At 37.6% G+C, this 26,433-nt stretch overlaps 1 protein-coding gene across 5 annotated transcripts in view; it reads left to right on the top strand.

Annotated features, from left to right (window-relative positions):
- Window positions 1-26,433, top strand: part of PTPRM (protein tyrosine phosphatase receptor type M) — a 476,211-nt gene that overhangs the window by 307,119 nt on the left and 142,659 nt on the right. For 3 of the 5 annotated variants that reach the window (XM_035564160.2, XM_035564159.2, XM_035564158.2), the window contains exon 14: window positions 10,058-10,190. In XM_035564160.2, coding sequence (XP_035420053.1) covers window positions 10,058-10,190 — 133 coding nt within the window. Of the gene's footprint in view, window positions 1-10,057; window positions 10,191-17,373; window positions 17,404-26,433 lie in introns of all 5 variants that reach the window. The other 2 variants (XM_050708960.1, XM_035564162.2) reach the window with 1 other exon arrangement.

Below are 26,433 nucleotides of genomic sequence, written 5' to 3'. Positions count from 1 at the left end.
TCCTCTAATGAACCTTCCTGTCCCAAAAAAAGTGTTGAATCTGGAAATGTTTTTTAAAAAAAGTTTTTTTCTTTGTCCTGCCTTTTATAAATTTATAACAAATATATTTTTACCTTGCATGTATATATTTTTACCACACATGCATCATCACCTATATAATTTCATATATCTTTAAGTAGAATGAGCTATATGTTATGATCTCCTCTAAGAAAACGGGTAGGTGGTGAATAACAATAAGTAAATTCTGTTATTGAAGGATTTCTGAAGAGCACTTCATTAAGGGATACAAGAGTTGGAGAGGCTGGTCATGCAAATCAACCTCATCTATGAGCCAGTGGCAGAATAGGCCAGAATGGATGTACAGGCCTACCACTGGGATTCCTATACTATGTTGTCCTTCTGCCCCCTGCACACAGACCCATACCAACACCATTACTCCTAATGGCAAAGTAACTAAGCCTCCACTGACTTTCTGTTTGAAACTGTTCATTAGCGTTCCTATAACCAAGTCCTGAGGGGCAGCAGCAGTAGAAGGCAGTACCTCACACCACCGCTTCCTACCCTTAGTTCCAGATTACTCAGTTCCCATGCTGCGTGTGATCCCTTGCGTTCATGGATGGAAAATAAAACAGTTGTGTTTGTCCACAGTTGTGTTTGTCCATTCAAAAACTTCAAGTTCTATAGCTGAATTTCACCCTGAGTAGGTCAGCTCCAAAACGCTGCTGTGATCTAACTTCCTATCTTCCCTGCTAAGTGGAGGCCAACCAGGTACTGGCAAAACCACGTTTTACCTCCTCTGAGGGCTCAGAGCCCTCTTCAGGCTTCAGTCCCACACCTTTCCTGTTTGTAGATGACAGTTGAAATAAATTTTCAGGGACATCTGCTATTTCTTAGCACTTTCCAGTATAGTTTCCTGAGTACGTCTGGTGTTGAAAACACAAGAGTTAGCCAGAGGTCACTTTTGGCAATAGGTGAAATTCAAATGCTCATGGTGAGGGTGATGACAAATTAACCACTACCTGAATATGAGTGACTAAAATGTGATGCTAATGTGCTTAGAAAATTCATTATGTATGGACAGGATCAGTCTGGACTGACTGCTTTCATTTCTTTAGAGATAATTTGAGAGAGTCACTCTTCTACCCACAGTACTGTTGATATGAGTATATCTAGAGAACCATAAGATCAGATGTTTTAGGTCTGAAAGCTCACCTTGTTGTACATTATACTTCTAGGTCTTGCAGGAAAGTTAAAAGTTCCAGTGTGTTCACAGAAGTCAGACTTACATGATGCTATTGGACTTCCAATGGCTGCAAGTGGGACCTCTTTCACACTGTATTAGCTGGTAGCTAACCCTAAATCTCAAAGTACTGTGAGATACCTTCAGTTCCAACCCTTCCCTTGTTGGTGCCTCTTTCTCAGACCTCCTCATCCTCATTCAGTGTGAGGCCTACATGTATACACCTAATTTCATGCAAATATGTTCTCATTGCTTCTCAGTCAACCTTAAAATTTGCATCTCGTGGAGTCATACTGACTTCTGTTGTGTTTCGGTAATCAGACAGCAGATAGTAAAGATGTCTAGTTTCTTCTTTACATAGCAATCAGGAAGGCCGTGTTGGGTCAGGAGGATTTAATTTTTTTTTTAATTTTTTTTTTTTGGTGACAGAGAGGGTCTGTCTTTCAAATATGGTGCCATGACCTCTCCCTTTGTTGACATGCAGATCTGTGATGTACACCATTGTGTCTGCTTCTTTGGCCACAGAATATGAGTTCTTATAAATATGTAATCAGATTCTTTTCCAAGTAAAATACAATGGGGAGTGCTCTTTAGGGACATTTGAAAGTTCAAGGTTGCAAAGAACATTTATAATTTTTCCTTAGAAAATTACTGTTTTCCAAGAACAAGATACACCATGTCTGTATTTTCTATACTGATTATTAATTTCTGGGTGTGGTGTTGCTGTTGAGTGTGCCTTAAACATCTCTTAATGATCTCTGCTATTAAGGTGCAAGGAATTTGACCTTCTTTCTTCTATTTTGAATGAGGGCTTTGAACTGTTAGGATGACCACTGGAGAGGAAGTTCTTTATGAATTTTAATTACTTACATTTTCTTTGATTAAGAGAGAAGGGAAAAAAGAGCTAGTAGAAAGTTTTGTTTTGTGTTGTTCCCTGAAGAAAATAAGCTGTTTATGAAGGTGTGCTTACTTGTTTTCTTGCAAGTCCTTTTTTAAAAAAAAACACAGACTTGGGAAAAATCCACAGTAAGAAACCTGGTTTAAAATCCCATTAAAAAAAATATTGTGGTGAGACCAAAAGACGTGTATCAAGCTAGGAGCTTTACTTGTTTTAGGCATGTTTTGTAAAGAATGTTATTATTCCTGACAACCAGAAACACAGATGTTTTTAAAAAAAATGTCTTTTTGCTCACATGCACCAACATGAATCATCCACCAGTGAGAGATACTGTTCATTCGATAGTTAGTCAAATGAGTCATATTCATCAGTGAAGTAGTTCTTTGCATTTCTTTTCATGCAATTCTTTGTTGCTCATATTTACATTTCTGTAAAGAATATCACAAACAAAATTAATAATTCATAATTATTGTTACATAGTGGAGCCTTATTATGATAGTCCCTTCTGTGCATAGATCTTTTAACAAGACAGATTCTTCCTTCATTTAAAAAACACCAAATAAACAATATACCAAATCAGCATGGTTGTCTCATGGAAGTACAGAAATCTTTTTTAGGAAAGAAGATCTCTGCACAGCAATATGTATTGTACTGAAGATCATAAATTACAGATAAGATACTCTCCTGCTAAATTATGAGTGCTGTGTTGCCTGTTTCTCAGACATTCAGGAAAATAGATATAGTGAGAGCTAACACATCATAGGAGGGAGAACCAGGATACATCAATTTCAACGCTTAAATGGCTTCAGCGTTCAGCAAGACAGAAAGAAACCATAATCCCTGCCCCATGGAAAAAGCAGTTTATACATAAGCATTTCCAAAAGAAGCCGGAAAAAGAAAGGGAAAATATTGTAAAAAGAGAAGTAAAGCAGACCTTACTCGAGGCATTTACAAAACTAATATGTTTGAGGCATAGAGTAGAGAGAGAATACTGAAAAAAAAAAAAAAAAAAAGATCAAAACCACCTTCTGTCACAAATTATACCCTGCCCAACAACACCTCATAACTTGCACCATATGGACAAAGAAGCAATACAGTTTCAAAGGAGAAGTAGGACCACTGATTGGAAAGCTAACAATGATGAAGGGGAGGGAGAACTTTCTCCCTTAGCTGGAGTTCTACCAGGAGCAATAAAACAAAGACTTTCGTTAGCTGAATACATGCTGGCTAGCAGATGAGGACTGAATGCCAGTCACTTACAGTATAAACACTCTAGCCAGGGTGGTAATTCATTTCATCTAGAAACGTGTATGTGTTTTGGGTCTTCTCCAAGACAGTCACAAATCCTGGCATCCGGAATGAACTTGAAGCTCAAATCAAAAGCATGTTATGCTGGCTTATCTTTTCATAGCACTGGTAATGCTGCTGTAGACTTAAAAATGAGGGCACAGTTGTCTGCAGTCGTGGAGGTGGGAGGGTGGAAATACTGAGGAAATTCTTGTGGAGGACACTGGACATTTTCCACAACTGTACCATGTCAGGTGTATTTTGCAGTTTGTGATAGAGGATTGGAACTAATGTTGATCATTTAGCATTTATAAGAAGGACCTATGTCTCTGGAGCACCCTTTTTCATACCAGTAGCACAGACATATTTGTGTACTTTCTTGTTTTGTCATATATCATTTTATCCTAGCCCTTTACTTCCGGCGTCTCTTTGTCTGCTTTCTCTGCCTTTATGTTTATGAACCTTTATGTTCCTTCCTTCCTTGAAACACCCTAACCGATATCATCCTTAAAAATGTTATTCCGTCTTTCAGATCATCTTAAAGATCTTTTTCTACTGTTATATTTACTGGAAATGATGAGTGATACTAGCTAAATAGCAGGAAGGATAGAAGAGTTCATATATTACATTTTCTTATGACTATTTGCCTCCCTCTCCCACCTGTAATTGCTACAGCTGCATATTACAGCCTCTGTCAGCTAGATAGTATGTTTTTGGTGGCAAAGATTGCTTAGCCGTGTGCTTCCACTGTCTTAGTACAGTGAGGCTCCCAATTTGATAGAGAGTTTCTAGATCCTACTATCATACAAATAATAGAGATTAATAAGGATATTAACTATTGCAATCACTCCTGTAATTTTTGTTGACCATGGATAGTGTGGGCAGAGTCTTTAAAGCCAAGTTCTCTGATCTTTTCAGTCTCTTACTTTGTGGCAAGGACCACGGGACACTTGTGATGGATGTTCCAAGGAAGCATCACACTTCTGTGCCTCCATTCTACCTTGTAGCATTTTGCATTATTTCAGCCACCTGATCACAGTGTATCTGTCACACAAGGGTATAATGTTTCATTTCCTGACCCACTCTGAAATAATTTAGAAGTAGGTGCTGAGATGTGATAAGAGTTGAATTGCACTGCCTGCATAATAATTTGATTGCATGCCTCAAAAGAATCTGAAGTCTTGTAGTTGTGATCATTTACTTTGGTCTAGAGAGAAGCAGTTTCTGTGTAGTAGAGATCAATAGATATCAAAAAGAATAGGCTGCTTACTAACAAAACAAGTTAGTCTTAAGTTTCAGTGGAGACTGGGACAATCTGGCCTAACTCTATGCTTACTTTAAAGCCTTTTAAAGTTACCCATTGCATCAGTCACTGGGAAACCTATAAATGAAATTCAGATGGAAAGGCTCGCAAGAGACTTATCAAGCAAGTACCTGTTGAGAGCTTAAAGCTCCAGAAAGGAAGTAAAAAGGGCAGCAACTGTGGTCAGCCTTGAGTGGGAGAAATCAAACGAGACCAATCTAGTTAATTAAAGGAAGGGTTATTTGTTGCTCAAATAGGAGGCTAAATGTCTGGATTTTTTAAGAATCACTGTAGACAAAACAATCTATATCTCGTTTTGGTAGTGACTACTTTTATCTTATTCCTTTGTTTGTAAACATAACTAGCAGCTCCTAGACTATTGAGCCAGGGTTATTTTAATGGTAATTCTTTTCTATACAATGGCCAGTCAGTTGGTCATCTCTAAGTACAGTTTTTGGAAGGGACTAATAAACATTGAAAAACAAGTCCAAACTTTGTTAATATACAAAGAGAAAGAGAGGTTTTGTTCAGTTTGGTAGAGGTCTGTTTCTGTTACAGAAGAAAATTTTCATTGATTTTGAAAAATAAAGCTTACATGTAAGTTAAAAGAATTATATTTTGCTTGGCTATTTCAGTCTGAATAGTTTTAGCTTCCATTCTAATGAATAATGGTTTTGCTCAAAGTTTTCTATCCCTAAACTACCTACAGAGACTATTGTGTGTGAAGTTTTGGGTTTGATTAATAACATGGCATTCATGCCTTCCGAGCAAAAAAGGAAATTTTCCACCGAAGGAAGTGGCAGAGCCATTTGCCCAAAAGCACAAATTATTCCTATAATACTAATACCAGACCTGTATACCTTAAGTAAGAACTAGAAATTTTTAAAAGAAAAATATTTTTTTTTTAACCAAGTCTTTTAGCACATGGTACAGAAGTAGAAATTTCACTGCATGTAGAATTCACTATACAGCAGACACTAAATATTAATAACGAGAATATAATTCACATCTCAGTCCAAAGAGGAGGTAGGATGCCAAAATGTGGCTTAGCAGTCACTACATTTCAGAGAAGGAGATTTCAATATAAAGAAAAAGCTAGTAGAAGAGGTCTGAATGTCAAAAATAAGTGGAATAAAATATTTAGGTGTTTTGTAGTACTACTTAAAAATGTAATCATTGCAAGGTACTGAACAAAAGGAGACCCATGAGGGAAAGTCATAAATCAGGCCAGTTGAAGAATGTTTTTTCCAAGTTAAGAAAAAAAAAATCACATTTTAAATGCTACTGTAGGGTAGACCACAAAGAATGAGGAATAAATAAGGAAAAGGAAAATTGGAAAGTCTGAGATTAACTAAGGGTAAATATCTAAGGGTATGGTACCAAGCATTGTTACTGCCTTTCAGTTAATTCACTGCAGGAAGCCTGAGGAAATACTTCACTGGGTTTTGTAGCATCTTGGGGTTTGTCTATAAGTGTATTTCTGTTTTTCACTTCTGGCAGGAAGCACTCTAGTTTGTTCTCATCAAGTAAGGACTTTCTGAAGTCAGCACCTTAATCCTTTTTAAACTGTCAGGAAACATTTCCTTGTCCTTTCATTTCCTAAGCAGCTCCCTTGAGCTGTCCTGCACTCACTGCTTTTTACTGACCTATTGCCTCTCCAGAGGGGGACCACAGTATATGTGTCACTTTGTCCTGATTCTTCTGACGCTGTTAGCCCAGACAGGCTCAGTGAGGAAACAAGTGAGGTTACTGTGCAAGGTTTAAAGTCAGGCTGCTGTGGACCTGGGTAGAACCAGAAGGTTAAAAGTCAAGCAAACAAAAACCAGTAAGTCATTAGGTCCAGTGTTGTAAGGAAAATGCAGTGGGCTTAACTCAGCTGTTGGCAACAATATGCATTCTGTCATTAAAAACATATTGTTTGCTGGAGATGCAGGAGTCCATCGGTCTTGTAGCTATGTATGTTAAATGCTGTAGTGTGATCAAGGAATTTAAAAATGGCTATATCAGATAAATTGGTTGAAACAACAATAATAAATAGAATAAAATGCCAAGACTATAATATCATGGTACAACAGAGTACAGTTAATGCTAATGCTGTAAAGAAAGATTACATTTCACTAAGCTTTTTTTAGACTGTTAGTACAGTAAAGAAAAAAACACAACAATTTTTTAAACTTGCAACAGTCATTTTCCAAATCTCTCTTGAAACCTTACAAACAAAACTAAAAGCATGAATTGCCATTGCAGTTTATCAAGTGGCAAAAGGAATTTCAGAACTACTGCTCCTAGCTGCTTGGATCCCCTTACACAGTTTGCCTTTCTCTCCATAGTGCCAATGCAATTGCTTGTGTGGCTACAGGTTAAAAGTCAGTTAAGTAACTGAGGTGAGAGACAAGGTTTTACTTTGGATCAAAAACTACCTATCAGACAGGAACCAAAGAAAAGTAAACTGCCAGCTTTTATCATAGCTAATGTACTTAAGGGTTTAACATTGCACGGTCTACAGTATGTCTATTAAATACCTGGAAGAATCAGTGTTGGGGCAACAGCTCTTGAGTACAATGCTAGGTGGTGTGGGTTAGTCGAATTTCATCAGGGCAAAACCAAACCAAATCAAAAGGCAGTACCAATCTGGTTTTTTTACCCAAGTGGATTGTGGAACCCACTGGCGCTAAGACAGGAGCAACATTCTTTTAGGGAATCATTGAGATGCTGAATGAGATCAAATGAGAATTCAGTTAATGCGAATTTAATTTTATTGTAATATTTAATGATAGGAGTTTTTAAAAGGTGGGTCATACGTCATCCTTCCACTTTAAGACAATCTCTTGTATGAGTCAGGCTGAGTCCATCAGGGTGGGAAACTGTTCAACTTTGTCCTCAGGGTGGCATTATGTGCACTTTTCTTAGACAATTTATGATGATCCCTCAGCTGGGTAATCACTATATAATGCAATATGGGAGTTTCAGACTCCTGGTGTTAGGCTTTATATTTCTGTTTGTGTAGGTTTTGTTTTGAGAGTTTGCAGTAGGGGTGGATTCCCTAGCTTGTAATGCATTAACCAGAGGGTAATGGCATTTCATGAAAGTTGTGCTCCGTGATAATCAGAAAACATATGTGTTCTGAATATGACTTTGATATTGTCTCCTCTTTGTGGCTCTAGCAAATTCTGATGAAGTGAGGACCTTCTGCTCTCAAAGAGAGACAGGACATTGAGATAAAATGCATAAGGTAGTTGAGAGTTGTAGGTTAAAATGGAGCAAGGCTGCCTTCACTTCTTTTTAATGTTGAGCATGCCAAAACTCACACTGAAAGCCATAATGGAAGGAAAGAAACCATACAGAAGATTTTAAGAAGGCATTAACGTTAAGTGTTCCAGTAGGGTGAGGTAGCCTGAAGGAGGTAATGATGAAGAGATGGTATGAAGGAACCAGTCTTAGAAGTTATATCTGAAAAGATACTGCTTCTTGTTGTCCGCATTCTTCTTTGCTTGGGTCTTCAATTTAAAAGAGGACTGCAAAGTCAATCTCGTTTCTTACTGTTTGCATCATACCGTTTGATTCACTGCTTCCTGTTTGCCAAGTCCAATTCAACAGCTGCCTTTTGCACGAAGAGACACTAGATGTCTTCTAAATATCTGACCCACTTCTGAATGCTGTGCAATTACAGCAATACAGTTTAACAAAATCGTTTATGTACGACACAAGGAAAATAAAAATAGAACTGTTTATAATAGAATTGCATACATACGCACTGAAGAAAATACAGACCCAGGTTCTTTTACCATTACTCATATGGAGTAAGAATTGTACTAATGCAGCATTGCAGTGTATTGCTATGGAAGTAATGCTCTGGTGGCACTGGGCACCAAGACGGATAGCAGATCACCTGCTCTGGTGATCACACAAAGTGCCATGATCAGAGTTTTCCAAAGAACTTAGTATATGAAGTTAGCTCTAAATATATTTTGATTAAGGGTTTGGATATTTCCTGGCACCGATGCAAATTGCCAGATTTTCCTGTCATTGCTAGTGGTAAGGAGTTTTGAAGATGTAGACCAAAAGAGTAACTGTGGGCAATCAGAATCTTAGAATATCCTATTATGTATTAGAAGAAACATCGGAAATTTTTTCATTGTACTTTTCACTTTTCAGAAAATGCGTCTGCATGTAAATTGATCACCAATTTGCATTCTTCACCCACCCCCCCAAAAAAAAAAAAAAAAAGGAAATGAAGAAGAAAGTAAAATACACTTTGTGCTTTCCAAACCTCTGAGGAACCCAGACAGTGAGATAAGAATGTGGTCTTAAAATAACAGACTTCAGCTAGTCTTTACTCCTCTTTCCCTTTTCCAAAAAAAGCTATAGCAGGATAGTGATACATAAATCCCTGTGTCCATTTTATGGCATGGTGCCTCAAATGATGAATACTGTCACATTTTGATTAAAAAAAAATGGAAGTCCATAAAAAAAATAAATTCAGTTTAGTGAATTGAATGTTGCTTCCTTAACATTTTTCATCCTGAACTCACTTAGTAGAGGGAATGGATATTTCATCAGACATGGATTTGACGTTCCATCACATTATACAGTAAACAGTACAAATGATGTTATTTTTTTTTAATGGAGAAGCTGGAAGAGCTAAGACAGTAGCTGCTGTAAGGCACTGGTTATCTCATTTAAACAGATATTAAATGTGGGTGCCAGTGGTGTGATCATCAGCTGCTTCCCACTTTGTGAATAAATTGCTTAGAAGGAGTCTTTTTGCCTACCAGATGTGACCTAGATTTAGATTTCCAAAGGCAAAAAAAAAAAGTCTATTGTGTAAAAAACAATTGCGGGTAAAATGCATGGTAAATGAGCTTATCTCACTTTTCCAGGTGTTTAAGCTAATATGTTATGGAATTACAGCTTCATTTATGAAAAATAATTGAGCAAAATGTTCCAGCAAATCAAATTTGGTTAAAGGCTTAGGATAGTTATTGTGTTGTGAGTAAGTCTCTAAATGACAGAAAGAAAAGGGAGGCAGAAGAGATAATATAAATACAGAAATTTGTGGATCTGTGAAGAGGCTCTTATAAAAGGGTCAGGCCTGGCTGTGGTATCCCACCTGTGATATGGTCTAGGAAAATGTCATGAAATAATATGAAGAATTATATTCCTGTCAATGCATATGAAGGCAAGATTTTTTTCTAGAAAGATCACGCACACATTGGTATCTGTTGGCCCTGGGTAAGATTAATGACATTGGTAGGTTAAATATATTAGAACTGAAAGAATAACATCCTTATTCTTTTTCTCTCTCCTCCCTCCTTCACTGATTCCATAGGGGCTGCCACTCGAAAACCGGACCCAGAACCTGAGAAGCAGACCGACCACACTGTTAAAATTGCTGGAGTCATTGCAGGCATCTTGCTGTTCGTCATTATATTTCTGGGGGTTGTGCTGGTAATGAAGAAAAGGTGAGCGATTAGTAGATGTTTTCTATGTACATGTTCATGTCACAGCATCTCCTGCAGCGGTTCTCAGTTTGATGTTGGCAAAAGTACCCAGCCACCTTAGTGCCCTTTGTCACAGTTCAGGAAGTACTGCTCCCTCCCACCCCTCCAAGCTTCATTGAGATTTTATAAAACCACCATATCTGTTTCATCCCACAACATTTTCTATGAATTAATGTTTGTGGCTTTGTTATAAAAGAAAAACAACTGAAGGTTAATGATTCTCGCACTTTATGCATTAGTACTGCATGATGGACTCTAATAATAGAACAGCATCTCTATCCTGAAAGGGTGTGTCTCCACTCTATCCAACAGATCAGCTGAAAGTTAGATATAGTTTCTTTCTTGACTGTAAAAGAAAGCCTTAGTCAGGAGCTAGAGCTAAGGTAATTTGTGCTAAGAATAGGGTCTGTATTGTTCTGCATAAACTTCATTCGCTGAAAACAAATGAAAATGTTATGATGGTGCTGAATGTTTCCAAATGCTGGTTCAACACACACACACACTGAGGTTGTTTTGCTTTGAAAATCATTTGAAAACTGCTGCAGCATTAGAAATGTAAGGCTTTTAAATCTGGTTGCCTTTTGCAACACTGTAAAAGGAAAAAAAAAAAGGATAAAATATCTTGTTGCTAGGGAGGAGGTACAGGTAAAAAAAAAAATACTTGTGATGATAGAAGCTAAGTCAAGATTGGGGGAAATTCATCAATAGTGTCAAGATTTTAGGTTGTAATTGGAGGTACATGAGATTTGCAGCTATAGAGGTGGGACTGAGGACGTGTGTGAGCTGTGCAGAGGGCCTGAGTCACTAATTCTCCTTCCATATCTGTCAGTCATCTTACTGTCCCATATCCCCTCTCCTCCTTGCTATTCACCCTGTATTATTCCCTTCTCTTCCTTTGTGAGCAGTCTTGGCCTGATTCTGCTCATCCCAGCACTCGGTGATTTAATTGTATGTTAACTAGTTTGGCAGGTCTGAGATAGACCAAACCGCTTAGCTGCCTGAAATTCTTCCAGAATGTGAACACAGGAGGTGCGCAGTGAAGAAGGCAGCTGCCCGGCAGTGCCTCAGGGCAAGCAACAGAAGTAGCTGCTTTTCACTTCCCTTGAAGACAGAAGCAGGGCCACGAGGTTGGAAGGGTGCTATGCAGGGAAAGGTGATCTGTGGTCAGGGCAGAAGGCTAGGTCACAACAAGAGGTAGGAAAAGCAGTCAAAAGTTGCCATATGGAAGAGACTGAGACTTAAGCCCCAGGGTAAGTCTCGCTGGGGCAATGAAATAGAGCCAGTAACCAAATCTCAGTAAAGTACAGTGTAGCAGTTAAAACCTGTTCTGATTTTTCAGTACTTTTTTTTCTTCCCACTTCTGATATCTTGCATCATTCATACCTTCCATTTTAACAGCTGAACTCCCAAAGTCCTCCCTAGGGCCAGAGACAGCACTTGGCATGCAGTGAGGAAGGCTTCTCACACTGTCTGGCCAGTCCTTCTTCACATAATTCCTGACCAGCATTCACCACTCTCTCTCTTCCCCTTTTGCGCCTCTCCTTAAGCGTCTGCACTGAAGGTAGAATATATTCACCCACAAGACACAAGTTCTTTTTAATCTTGAAATGAGAGCATTGCAAAATGATCCAGATAGTTTCATTCTGAATAGGATGTCAGGCTCTCTGGCTGAATGGATGCTATACTGGCTCTTGCTTTATTCACTAGGGAAAAGCTCTTCGATAATCTAATTGTTAGAGGCAGGAATGCTCAAATCCTCAGTGTTTGGATGTTAATGCAGAAGGATACTTGATTTCTTCTGTCTACCACAGTGCAGTAATTATTATTCATAGTAGTTCTGTTGTTAGGAAAAAAGTTCATTATGTGAACTTCTTTGGGGTTTGGAATAAATCTGCTGGTGACAGAGATGAAACTATTGAAAGTCCAAATCTAAGAGCTCTCTTACCAAATATGCACAATTTCATTGTGCACTGCAGAAAGAATGATACCAATAACTTAAATATGTCCCACAATCATGCTACAGCCTTGAACAAAAACTATAAAATGAGTTGAGGTGAATACTAAAAAGTAAGAATGGTTCATCTGTGTAACAGGATGTGACTAGGCTTTAATGAGAGTATCAGGAGATAGGAATATTGTATTCCAGGCCTCTAAAGCAGATGCTGTAGCATAGAAGGTCTTGAATGCAATTACACTCGCGACTTAAGCAAAAGATGAACCGATTATTCAATAGATTGTTATTGGTGCATTAATTCACTATGCTGCTGAGAGCCCAGCCCCTATGGTTTCACCTTGGTTCAGTTACTGTGTATACATTATGCATTTGAAGAAAATGTGTAAATCATGCTGCGAGCTTAGTGTAACTGTAGTGTTTTTGCAGTTTTATGATGCTTTAGGTACTACTTTGTGAAACAATCTTATCAAGGTAGCATATCATTTGACTACTGCACTTCATCATTTTATTTCATTTACTTTATAAGGAATTTTACTGGAGTAAAGAACTGATCAAAAAGTAAAATAGCACCTTGTAATTCAGTGTAACTTTTCCCTAAGAACCACTTTCCTCACTGTGCTGTTACATGCAGACTCTTTGGGCTACAATGCTAGGTTTTACCATGTTGAATCTACGTGCTCTGAAACTTGCCATGGTTGCAGTTTACTACAGTAATTTCACATTTGACTAACCCAAGGCGTATCCCAAGGCATATACTGTCTGCTACTTCATTCTTTCACTGCACTGGGTCTTTGTAGACTTGATCTCACCAGTAGATTAGATTTACTCTGTCTCTGGGGCTCCAAGTACTTAATAAACTTAATTGCAAAACATTCTTTCCATTGTCAAGAGATTTGGAAAGCAGTGTCCTTGTACTTGATAACCATGTCTTTGTCCAACATACTCCTTTAACAGCTACCTCAGTTGAGCTAGCAACCATTCCTTGCTTGGTCCATGCCAAGCACCACAGGTTTTCATGGATCAACCCATTTGGCATTAATTCAGTAGCAAAAAGACCAGACCAACACTCAAACCAAAGTTTCCAGTGCAGCACAGATATGCTTTGGATATGGTCACTGTCTAAGTTGTAGGTGCAGAAGTTCTACAAACAGCACTAGTCATTAGTCACCATTATTATTTTCACTATATAATGGTCTTCTGGGGTAGTTACATTGTAAACTGGGACACAGAGAGTTTAGGGAGCCTAACTGCTCAGAGTACTGTGTAGAGTCAGTGGTGAGGGTAGAAATAGCACGGTCACTAACATATTTCCTGTGTGGACAATTACACTTTTGACTAAAGTAAACCAGATTTGTGTGCCCATCACTTGGATCAGGTTAAGAATGTTAGTACTTTACTGTTTTTCTCCCTACTTAGTTGTTCAGTGCTCTTTATCTGTTTTGTTCTATTTTTCCTTTATTCATTCAACCACATTCCTGCATAAAGATGTCATGTAATGTAAACTAACAACCTGCAAGCTATTCCTGATACCCTTATGGTCATATGAATGAGATTATTCTTCTCTGTGAAGTCAGAGTAAAGCCGGGAAGCTTTCCTCTCCTCAGCTGTGCTCTGAATCTCTCATATAAGAGTTAACATAAAGTCAGTGGAAACTAGTACACGTGTTTCCAGAATGTTACTTCACAATAACAGGGATTTTGTATCTGATCCTGAATATAAAATCTCAGGCAAGGCCCTTGATCTCTGCCAGTCTTTGATACACCTGCATGGGACTTTATAAGAAATAAAAAAATAAAAAATAAAAAATGCAGCAAGTTCACCTTTTGGTCAACATAAAGTAGAGCAGTGGAAATGAGAGAGCTGTTCCTAAAGCCTTTGGAAAATCAATAGCAATTAAATCAGGAGTTCAAAAAATCAGAATCTTAGGTTTTTATTCTATTCTCTTTTTTATAGTTTTTCTTTTATATTCAATTTCAGCTAAGGTTAAAAGAAAAGTATTCACAAGTTGAAAAAATAGATGTATTGGTCCGATGTTTGCTTAAAAGAATATATGTCTTTGGCGTAGCAGGTTCTTTCTGGGCTACCTGCTTGCTGCTGCAGTGGGAGTGCAGCAAGCAAGTGATTATTAAAATTTGATTACATTGGTTTCTGCTTCAGTTGTAGAACGAAGTTGGTCTGATCATTGCATTTCTCCATAAAAAGGGTGGCTTTTTTGTGCCTATCTTTAGTTTCTGCTTTCAGCTGTCTCTATGCCTGAACCTTCCAGTAGTTTCTAATGTATGTAATTGTGGCATCTGTTTAATGCAGAGCCCCTGGTTCTTGGCAGTGGATAAGGAATGCTTTTGTACTCGGTGGAGCTGGGCTGGGAATGCATTGGTCCAATTCCCTGGTAGTAAATCAGGCTGTTCAGTTATACACCTTTGCCAACAATTTCAAGTAGTTAGGATGGAAATTGGAGATAATAGGGCTGAAGGACAATTCCAGTTTTCTCCCAGTGCCCTCCTGCTTTCCCCTCTAGGCCAGCTACAAAAGAGAGACAATGAAAGAAATCACTGTGGTAATTACACAGTTCCAGAAGTTTTCCCATCTAGTGGGACAATCCTCCTGTGGCCAGCTGCATTGCTTTTGATAACATTTTATAGAGAGGCCTTATTCTACAAGTAATATTTATGAAATTTATGTATGTCTTTGGTCCCAAAGGATATAAAAGTGCTTTATATTTTCACTATACACAGAAACGGTTTATTGACATAAAATAACCTCTCTAATGGAAAGTGACTGAAAAGCTATGCATGGTTGTACAGAAGAAAATTTGGCCAAGGTTGGCCAAATTATTTGGGTCATACTCTTCTACAGAAAGAGACTTTTCCACACTTTTCATACATATATATAGAGAAAGTCTGTATACTATAAGTAGGAAGTAAAATGGAACTTGTCCTTATTTCTTTAAAATGCTACATTTGTTCAATTAGGAATGGTGTTTTTTTCATGTGGCCTGAGAACTTGCAAGTCTAAAACTTTCTTACATGCAGGTTTGAAATGTAAGTCCCTTTAGCTGTTGTTTTTCTGTTGTTGTTGTTGTTGCTTTTTCAGTGTCTGGTATTCTTGAGACTCAAAAACCATGACTTTCAAGGACTTCCATATGGAAAATCTCACAACTGTAGTATTCTAAAAATAACTGGAGCTTGAGACTTTTAATTTTGTTCATCTTACACAAATTGTTAATGGGACATTTTCACACAAATTAAAGCTCCTGGATTTTTAGTAGTTTTCTCACACAGAATTCATCTCTATAATGTATTTGGCAGAATTCTGCATTTAAGTACCAGCAGTGCTTCTCTGATTAATTGTATTTATTGTTGTTCCTCAAATTATTATACATCTTCTAGAAGTATGAGAACATTTGTACTAATTACATTAAATCTCCGCAATGACAACATATGGCAAGAAATAGGGTTGGCAGTGTCATGAGCTTCTAAATGAGTGAGAGAATGAGTAATTCTGAAAAGAAGGGCAGGGGGGATATAATTATGTCTGAACAAGATATGAAAACAACCCTTTGCTAATAGAGCAGATAGGTTGAACTGCTTTGGTAGGATCTGATTCTGTATTCCCTACTGAAGGCAAGGAAATATGTGCTGGTGGAAGAAGTGTACAACTGTTTCTGCAGCTTTCCTCTTACTCTGTTGTTAGACATCTTTCAAAACCCAGTTTTAACAGCTGTACATTTTTGCAGATTGCCACGTGATTAAATATTCAATATCTAGCCTCTCGTGTTTGAACAATACTGTTTCATCAGAAAAATGGGAATGAAAACTGGGAAACATCTCTAACGGCATCTTCACACAAAGAAGATGAGAGAGAAAGTTTGATGAAAGCCTAGTTTTCAAAGGGTTGCCTGAAGCATGTAGCTAGAGGCAAGTTAACATTAGTTATAGTCCTTTGCAAGGCCTGTTTACATGTTTCCTCTGTAGTCAAAGGGCGGTATGTATATGCTTAAAAATTAAAAATGCCTACATGGTTCCTTTCAGTCTTTTATCTTACCAACATGTGAATGCTACTTGACACTATGCTCTGAAATGTTTTAAGATCTCAAGCCTCTTTTTAATTCAATATATGGAATTCATTTAGGTTGGAACTTAGCCCTTTTGGAGAGTTGTAGTCCTACTTGCAGGAGACTTAAAACGGAGGGAGAGATGTAAAGCAGAAAAGCATAGCTGGAGTGCTGATGCACTGTGTGCTCATGCAGTCTGTATCTGGGTGGAGGGTTTGGCTGTGTAAGAGGTGATGCAGGAAAGACAGGCTGGGTCCGTATTTTCCCAGGATCGTGGTGCTAGGTCTTCAGCTTCTTCTTTGTAACATTCACATAGGCAGAAGTAACAGGGACACACGATCAGTTCTTATGTTTTCCTCTGCCACATACGGAAATACCACCAAAATCATTTTAACCATTAAGGATAGCTGTTCTGCTTGTGTTATAACATGGGAAGTTTTCACTCAATGTGAAGTAATTTAAAGGCAGTTGTAATAACAATTACGGATATAGCTGTAGACGGAAAGCACCAGGAAGTAATTTTTTCTTCAGAATTTAAATAGTTATTTAAAAAGCTGAAATTTATTTCCTTGTTGTCATTGATTTTCCCTTGTGGAAGCAAGTTCTAGTGTCAGTGTCAACTGATTTCTTTCAGAAGTAAAGGGATATCCAAAAATTCTGTAGTCTTGTGACAGGAAAAGAAGCTAAATAATGTATACTCTGTAATTCCTTATGGTTGAATTTCTAACACGTAGAAATAAATTCCTTATACTTATTCCTAATCTAGTTGAAATATAAACTGAAGGTGTTTTATCTCTTCAGTTGGGAGTGTTTGTATATGTATTATATGCAGGGGAAAATATACATAAAATATCTAACATTACTTAGATAGTGGATGTGCTTTAAAGTGATTTGATTCAACAGTTGGAGACGTATTATATATTGTATTGTTTAAAGTTTTATAGAGATGGATATTTCATCTGTCTGTTCCAGACATGTTGCATGATATGCCCAGATATGCATTCTTGCTACCTTCCATTTGTGTCATCAGTTCTGGTCTCAGTTTCATCTTGATTTTTCATACATTAATATTTGGCTTTTCTTTCCTTCCATTTCATCTTTTCCACCACTGCCTAATCCTTCCACCATCATGGCAGAAGAAGCTATCACTCCTACACTTACTACCTGTAAGTAACTTCTTTGACATCAGAGACACACTTTCTGCCATGTCGTTCCATGCACAATTAGTGAATGCTAATATTGCAAGTTCCTTTATGAAAACCAAACCTTTAAAAAATTTTACCAAGATAAAAAGATAAAAACAGCATGGTCAATAATGTAAAGAAATACTTAGTTTTACAGACGTTTCTATGCCTCATACTGTGCATTAGAGTCCTTTGAATATAGTTACATAATGAATTTTCTTAATTAAAAAGTAGTAGGTATAAATATCACTACCATGTCTAAGAGAAATTTTCATGCCTAAGTAACAATTTTTAGAATTTATGTAGTGGTTTCTTTCTTATTTGTCCTGATGAAAATATACCATTGGTTAGAGATGTACAAGCATTTCCATTTCTTGCTATGTACTTAATACTACTTTTTCATGAATAATGATCATGCAAAAACATCATGCATTGCCATTACTGGGGTGGATTTAAAAGGAGAGAGAGATAAAAAATGAGGGCATGATGAACCATAACTTTCACTAGTAAACTATCATGTTGATACAGTCCTGAGTAATACCATTATTTGATTTTTTATTTACCCAAAGTCTTTGCTTCATTCTCTGCTGTCAGCAGGTGATGAATGAGAAGGGTTCTTCTGTGAATTTAGCAAATACCTTTCAGAGGTTATTCACCTTTTCTCACTTTCCAGGTACACGGAATACATGGTAGTTTTTGGTTTAGCAAAATATTAGAGATCTTGCTTAATTGCAAAGTGAGATGCATTTAAGATTGTTTAATCTTGTTGGCCACCAGTAGAAATCAATGATCTAACAGATATGTGTCTTCTTTAAAGAGCTCAACTTTAAAATTCATAGGAAACTTGAAGATATTTTCATATAGTTACTGAAGATGGTGTGTTACTTGCATGAGACATACTATACTATTAGTTTTCATGTACATTTGGTAGTTGAATGCTCTTGAAAAGAAAAAATCTCAGTTATGTTTTTGTTCAAACATAATACTAAGTTTCTCTTGTTCCTTTTTTAGTAGCTCTTCATACTTTTTAAATAAACATTTTTTCAATGAGTATGTTGAAAAAGCTTGAAACATTCATTTATGGAACTTATGGAAAAATTAGTATATGTTTTCTAAGTTGAAAACTTAGGAAGCAGAACCATACTTCAAATGAATTAAAGCAACTAAAATTTAAACCTCTTAGCTCAAATTGCCTAAGACTTCTGAATATACTGAAACCGCTCATTTGCTTTGTAATTCATATTTCATATTACATTATTTGACACTCTACATATAGTGCAATTTTTTTAAACTGTTCATTAAAGCACTGTATTAATGTGAAGGTCAGAAAAAATTCTCTCTTCCATAGATGCAGTATTTCAAAATTTGTTTCTGTTCCTGAGATGACAAGACCATATTTTCCATGAAATAGGCCTTCAAGAAAACTTTCAGTTGGGACCATTTAACTGTTGTTTTTAAAATGTAAAACTAGTATAATATAGTAAGTCATGGAGTATATTGTTGCCATAACAAGTAAACGTATTTAAATTAATATTTTAATATGATTCATGTCTCAAGGCTAAGTCAAAAACAAAAATTGAAACAAATGAAACATTAAATGAAGCACTGTTTCATTATTCAAAGATATTGGAGTATAGCATTTTTTTTCTTTTTTTTCACTGACAATGGAAAATGTGTGAATTGAAATGTTTCTGTAAGCTTTAGAAACAGGTTTTGTCCACAGTTTTCAATCATAGAGGCTATTAATAGTGGACGGAATAGGGTTTCTTTTTATTCGGGATAATCTTACAGTGTCTTCAAAAAAAGACTTGTGTTTTTGTTGGTGTGATCCAAATGTAGTAACTTTGTGGCTTGGGTACATTGACTCTTTTAAAAGAAATTGTGTGATCTTGACTGTATGTTGTTTTGCTGGTTGTCTGGAGAAAGAAGGAAAGTAAGAGCCCGGAAAGGAGCAGACAAGATCAGCCCACCATATGAGGAAACATTCTGGATCAAATTCTACACCTGTTTATGCAGCATGCAATTTCACTGAAATTGGTGGAGATCTTAGATGAATGCAGAATTCATTCCAATTTTATTTTTAGCTGAGGAAGTTGGTATGGATTATAAAATGATCTATATTTTGAGAAACATCATTTGAAGTGCTCTGCTATTGCTAATTTGCCACTTCTATACTGAGTATCATATTCAAATTTACTGATTAGTCATTGTAAATGCAAGCTGTGACATCCAACCGAACATCTATGCACTGAAATAGTTACTATTGTCTTGTATGCTGCTTTCCTTATGTGCTGTGGGCTCCTTTTGCCTAGTAGACTGCAATCTCTGCCACTTCAAGATCCATCCTAAATTAAAATTAAAAAAGAAAAACTTGGCAGATGCTTAGTGCTGCTGATGAATCATCAGAGGTGGACCTACAGCTGTGCATATTTGGCAGAGAATTATTTCCATTTTATCTTGTGTTTACTAGTTAGCCAGTCAAGAGACATTACAAAAAAGAAGCTGAGTACTGCTATTAAGAATTATACTTCTTGTTAATGGGTTTAAGTGCCTCTGCCTGTGCCTTTCCTCCCACTTTTGCTTTCCTGCTCACTGGTGCATTTTTTAGCTTTCACCTCAGTCAGGAAGCAGATTTTGTTTTTTGTCTGGCCGTAGTTAGTTCTTTATGAATTCTTTTGTTCTTAAGATTAGAGCAAGTTTCACAGCGCTCATTAACTCTGCAGCAGGTCTTTTGACTTCCTCATAAATTCCAGGTGGGGAAAAAGAAGAATGGGGTCGATGTCATTAGTGACACTTGTAATGACTGGTGTTCACAGTGTGGCAGCCAGCATTGCCATGACTCTACTTTCTCCCAACACCTTTTTGGATGGGCAAAACCCCAGCAACATTGGCCAGAGAAGGAAGAATACATTGGTAGTTTGTTGTGTATTCATGGTTAATGAACTAGACAAGCCTCTTGGTGAGGTGAAAATAAGCAGCGCCATGCTGATCAGTGATCATTATCTTTTATATTTGAGATTTTCATTTAGACAAAGATTTAGATAGAAGCTCTGTCTGCTTTGGAGATCATTAATCATTATTAGTCAGGAGCTAATATAACTAAATTCATGCAAACTCAAGCATGAAGGCAAACAGAGTGTTTCTTCTCTCTGAATTTACTGAAGACACTGGCCTCTGATGGGCAGTTTGGGGAATTCAACTTACCCCAAATTCCGGGTCAGATATTACAGATTGTAACTGTTCATCTTGCTTTTGAGAAAAGGCTTCATTACCTTGCTATGAGTAGGATGTATGCCCAATTAGAATGGAAAGTTTTGAAGGTAGTTTTTGATGTTGTCCCTCAGTTTGAATTTGATATCAAAATGGTATGGTATGGTTATTAGTGAAATTAGCTACTTACGCAACAATGGTGCTACACAGCAGTTAGGTGCATAATGTTATTCTATTTTTATGCCTTATTACAAGTCATTTCAACCTGTGCTAAAGCAGGGAAATAGGAGACAATTATTACCAAGTATTCCTAGAAAATATTAATCATGTTGGGATCTTAATAGCATCAAATCTAGCTGATGTTGTCTCACCCAGCACTAATCATCTAGTTAGGTGACTTAGCACAGGGATGCATCATGGGTACATCTCCTGTATAGAAATCTCAATCAGAAGCTTAAAACATTGAAATATTATTAAAATGGACTGCATAGAACAACAGCTCCTACTGCCTAATACTTTTAACGTGACTCAGAGAGGACAGAACTTTTCCTGCAAGAAAATTAATTCTACAAACATAGAGCTTTTTCATATGAACAAAAATAAAAACATACCCTCCTTTACATGAGAATTTGATAGTTTGGGGTGCAGTTGATATCTGACTTGAGCTCACGAGTCTGGAAAAGTGTTCTCAGTTATTTCTGTGTCTCTTGGTTTGCCAACAGATTTCCAGTGCTGGCTTCTGGATCTCTGTACAGAGACTTAATTTGTGGTTCATTTCCCCAGTCTGACTAGGGACAATGCAATCGTCCTAGCACCTATGGCAAAAGATTAGCAGATTGGCAAAATGACCCTAATAATCAGTCATAACATTTTCAGAAAATCACTGTTGTTTAAATTCTTAGCAGTGATTTCTGGATAATTCCAGGAAAGATGTGGTCATAGCATTTAAAATTTACATATGAGTTTGAAAATACTGAGAGATGTTACAAACAATTTGGTATTCCCAACTGCAGCTGCCTCTGGAACTAAAATAAGTTCATCCATTCACAATTTCCAGGTAGAGGAGAGCTCTGAACAGAAAAATGTGAATGTGTTTGAAGTGCCTGATGTGTTTGATCTGTTAGACGAAGCCTATGATCTCTTCTGGATCTTTAAATATGCATAGTTACATAGACTTGTATCATAGAATCGTGTAACCCAAAATAAATGTGGATTTCTGTAATTGTCTTGTAGGCTAGACTTAAATCATTTGGGGATGTCCCATGAGTTTTGTTGCATCTGGTGAAGTCTATAATGCCAATATGCAGCGCCCAAAATAGCAAGGAGAGAGTTTTACTAAATCGGCATGGCTGAAAAATACATTAGTGGGCTATGTGCCATATGCTTTGAGTATGGGGGTAAAATATCTAGCTTTCATGCAGAGATACTCAGCAATCTCAGAATTAAAATTGTATTTTTAATTAAAATACACCACATTATTTTTAAAAATATGTCTGAAGTCATTATTTCTTACACTGATTCCTTGTTCCTTCTGATCCTTTTGAATGTGATTGTATTGCTGTATAGCCAAGGCTTATGTTCACATTTCTCCATAGCAAAATTTATAAATAATCCTTAACACTCAGACCACCAGTAAGTAAATCCTTTTTTTTTTATTAGCTCTTTCTAAAGTTTTGTGAGCCCCTCAGGACAATGATCTGACTACATGAAATAGCTTTCTTGAGCTGTGCCAGAGATCAGATTAGCAAAGGTATACACACAGAGGAATAGCTCTGCTTCAGTTGCCCTTTTGTGGGCATATTTAGATGCTCACTCCAAGTTACTGTTCTAGCACCTACAAGTAGGAAACCCATAGTCACTTCTAAAGTTACCCAGAGTTCTCAAAACCACATTAGCACAGAGGTGTTGAGTGAGAAACCATAACCTGTAATGTGCTGCAAATGTGGATTTTTCAAAATAAATGAGTACTAAAGAGAGAGTGAGGTGAAGTATCAGAAGTGATTAATTGCTATGCTGGTCACACAATCACATTCAGTTACTGTCCTTGTTCCCTCAGTGTCAAGCAGTAAATTTGCAGATGAGCTAAGGGTTTGGAGACTTTTCTGTCCTTAAAGGGGCAGTTTCATTTTCAGTTTACACCGCTTTTTTTTTTGGAAGTTAAAAGACATTTAGTATGGAGACCAATATGACTGTAGGAAAAATAAACGCTTATGTAGTCTAGAGATGTCTTGGTTTAATAAAAGGTTTGTCTCCCTTTTCTAAACTAATACACAGGGATTTGAATTGAATGCTGAGAATTTTTTAAGAAATTGTAGATTCCATATACTCTTTGTAGGATAAGCCTGAAAGCCTATCTTTATTATACAGAAAGCTGAGATATAATACGTACATTCTGGAGGGGAGGAGAGGATAGAGACAGGTATGTGTATTAAAGAAGCTACCCTCTGTATTTGTGCATTTGTATTGCTGTTCCATATTGAGTCGTGTTCAGTTACTGTGACCTGTTTACCAGAGTGGATCATTCTCTCTGTAAAATATCTTGGGTTGAATTAATCCTCAATTAGCCTGTTGACATTGTTTGTAGTTTGCTAAAAATTTGGTTCCCAAGTCAGTCATGCTTTCTGTCAACAGCAGTCATTCTAGTTACTGAGATTTTACTGTTATCGTCCATCATTGTTGAAATAGACTTTAAAAGAGGGTATAAGATGAATCATTTTCATTCACTTTGTTTAAGGCTAAAATAGAATCTTCTCTCAGGAAAAAGGTGTGATTCATGCCTTTTTAGCTCTGAAATTGCATTTCTATATACATTGATAGCTAGACACTGACTTCAGATTCTTTCATTTTATCCAAATGGAAAGTAGAGTTTTTCACTGTTTTAGTGTTAGTATTTATTGTACAAGATGGGTAATGACAATGAAAACTTACTCTCTCTAAACCTAAACCTGCCATTACACTTTGTGTGAATGTAAAAGCGTTAACAGTAAAGAATATAAGCTGCATATTAAAACCAAAACTCACATCATAATTTATATTGCCAAAGGCCTTTATTTTTTCTTGAGGTTAGTTAGATTGAGGTGTTAGTTTTCAAAGTGGTTTAATGAAATACTGAAATGAGCAGTAGCAGATGACTGCTAACAGTAGGACTACAAGGAACAAGGTTAATGTGGCTTTGCATCTATCCTGGACTCGAGGAGGATCAGCAGCAGAGAAATGCTTAAAGAAAAAGGGACAGAAGAAATCATTTGGGGAATCTAGCCTAAGACTTCTTTGCTCCAGTATAGCACAGACTTAATCACTTCTGCAATAGAGATAAGAACAACTATAACAAGGTGTTTGTGTCTGTTGAATGATGTCAGCACAGGGCACTGAGGTGTTATAGTCATTAGTGTTGCAGTAACTTCTACCGAGTTATTGTATTTTTGTTTGAGCTTCTAATCTGTAGTCTTTTATCTAACCCCTGAATCCCATGGGAGATTCTTCAGCTGAAATACCTTTTCTGATCCTCCTTGCAAAGAATGTGGCCAGATTCATGATAATCCATCTCCAGGTAGCATGTGTCAATGTTCTCACTTAATTTTGCAATGAAACTGTTCTCATCTTGGCTCCCGTTCCTTCTTTTCCTCTCCGTTTGTTTCCTTACCTACAGTATTCCGTGAGCTTCTTTAAAGTCTACATTTCCAGTTCCCTGATGTAGAAAACATTGGCCATGTGCTTTCCATAGTGTCTGGCAGACCAAAAACATCTTTAATTTCCAAATTTTCTTTCTGTCATTTTTCTTGGTCATTGTTTTTCTGCAATGAAGTGCCTTACTCTGACATGGGAGAATAAGAAACCATGCCTCGGTTAGTTTCTTGTGCCACTTCTGGTCGCTCTGGCCCTCTGCCTCTGCCTCCATTTGTGAGAGTCTGTGCAGAGATTCTGTCTGATCAGGGTCCTTCCTAATTTCAGAACAATAGCCCACATGCAAAGTGTAGCTAATGAGATTGCATCATCTGTGAATATGAGACTCACAAAAACAAAGCAGATAAGGAAACAGAGGGAGCAGGCTGTGCTGTGTGCTTGCAAAGCCAGCAAAGACTGGCATTTTGTCAGTTCCGGACACCCTGTTACAAAACAAAATTATTTTTTAGCGATTTATCATAGGTATTAGAATCAAAGCTGTGTTTCATTTACAAGTGTGCTAGAAAGGTTTTATTGTTATTACTACTATTATTATTAGACTGTAGCTTTTAGTGTGTGCTATAGAGAGAAAACTGTAGGACTGTCAGAAAAGTCTTGCATAATCGTGGTTAGTTCCTGTGCCAACCTAACAGCAGCAGTGATCCAAATAAAACAAGGTGGTAGCTGGAGCAGAGCAGGGCTTCATAGGGCTTGTGCCAGCAACTACCTGCTCCTTTAGAGTACCGAGCTGATAAAACATAAAGAAGCACCCTTAGTTTTCGTTTTAGCAGCAGAAGCTCAGGACCACTTCTGCTGAGGTTCTCACACAAATTATGAATCTCAGATCCATTGGCGAGACATAGAAACACATGGCTTGGGGGTATCTAGATTATTATACTCAGTGCACCTGCAGAGGGAGTTTGCTTCTCTCCTTGCTCATTCTCTGATTCCTCTGATCATAAGACACAAGTTTGAGGTGCCAGAGACATGAGCCATCAGTGTGCCCAGGTGGCCAAGAAGACCAACAGCATCCTGGCTTGTATCAGGAATAGTGCAGCCAGCAGGAGCAGGGAGGTGATCATACCCCTGTACTCTGCTCTGGTGAGGCCGCACCTCGAGTGCTGTGTTCAGCTTTGGGCCCCTCACTACAAGAAGGACATCGAGGCCCTGGAGCATGTCCAGAGAAGGGCTACGAAGCTGGTGAAGGGCTTGGAGCACAAGTCCTGTGAGAAGTGGCTGAGGGACCTGGGGTTGTTTAGTCTGGAGAAGAGGAGGCTCAGGGGAGACCTCATTGCTCTCTACAACTACCTGAAAGGCGGGTCAGCCTCTTATCATAGTTAACTAGCAATAGGACTAGAGGGAATGGCCTCAAGCTGCGCCAGGGGAGGTTCAGGTTGAAAATTAGGAGACATTTCTTCTCAGAAAGAGCAGTCAGGCATTGGGACGGGTTGCCCAGGGAGGTGGTGGCGTCACCATCCCTGGGGGTGTTCAAAGAAAGGCTGGACGTGGTGCTTGGGGACATGGTTTAGTGGGTGACATTGGTGGTAGGGTGATGGTTGAACCAGATGATCATGGAGGTCTTCTCCAACCTTAATGATTCTGTGATTCTATGATTTTATGATCTCTTGCGTGTCTGAAGGAAAGGCAAAGCAAAGCATTCTCTAACCTGTGCATTTCACCATTGTCCAGGAATGAGAGGATTGTGTGGTTTAGAGTAATTGTGCCACTCAGCATCTCCCCATGCAAAGTGGCAGTGTGCTGTCCTCCTGTGTGGTGATGTCAGCAGCCAGAAGTACGTCTTCCAGTATGGATTTGTCCAACGTTTGTTCAGTTATAATAATGGATGCATATTGGCTGCAGCAAGTTACAGTTAGGGTAGGCTAGACAGGTTTTTACTTAGCTTAAAAATGTGTACTGGGTTATGTTTTAGGTGTAAAGGAATTTATGTTGCAGTTTATGGTCCTATTTGTCAATTGCCCATGGAAGGGTCTCTTCAAAGGGACTAAGGTTCATGACTTACAGTGTATTTTCAAAAGCTGTTGAAATACTGAATGCTTGATATTTATTTTAATAAATACATAATATACTGAATGTTTTGTATATATTTTAGGGTGAGATTGTCATGTTTATGATACCTCA

Source organism: Cygnus atratus, chromosome 2 (genome assembly GCF_013377495.2).
Source record: "Cygnus atratus isolate AKBS03 ecotype Queensland, Australia chromosome 2, CAtr_DNAZoo_HiC_assembly, whole genome shotgun sequence".
Classification (NCBI taxonomy): Eukaryota; Metazoa; Chordata; class Aves; order Anseriformes; family Anatidae; genus Cygnus; species Cygnus atratus.
Note: the sequence above shows the minus strand (reverse complement) of the source record. Positions and strands in the feature narration are given on the sequence as shown.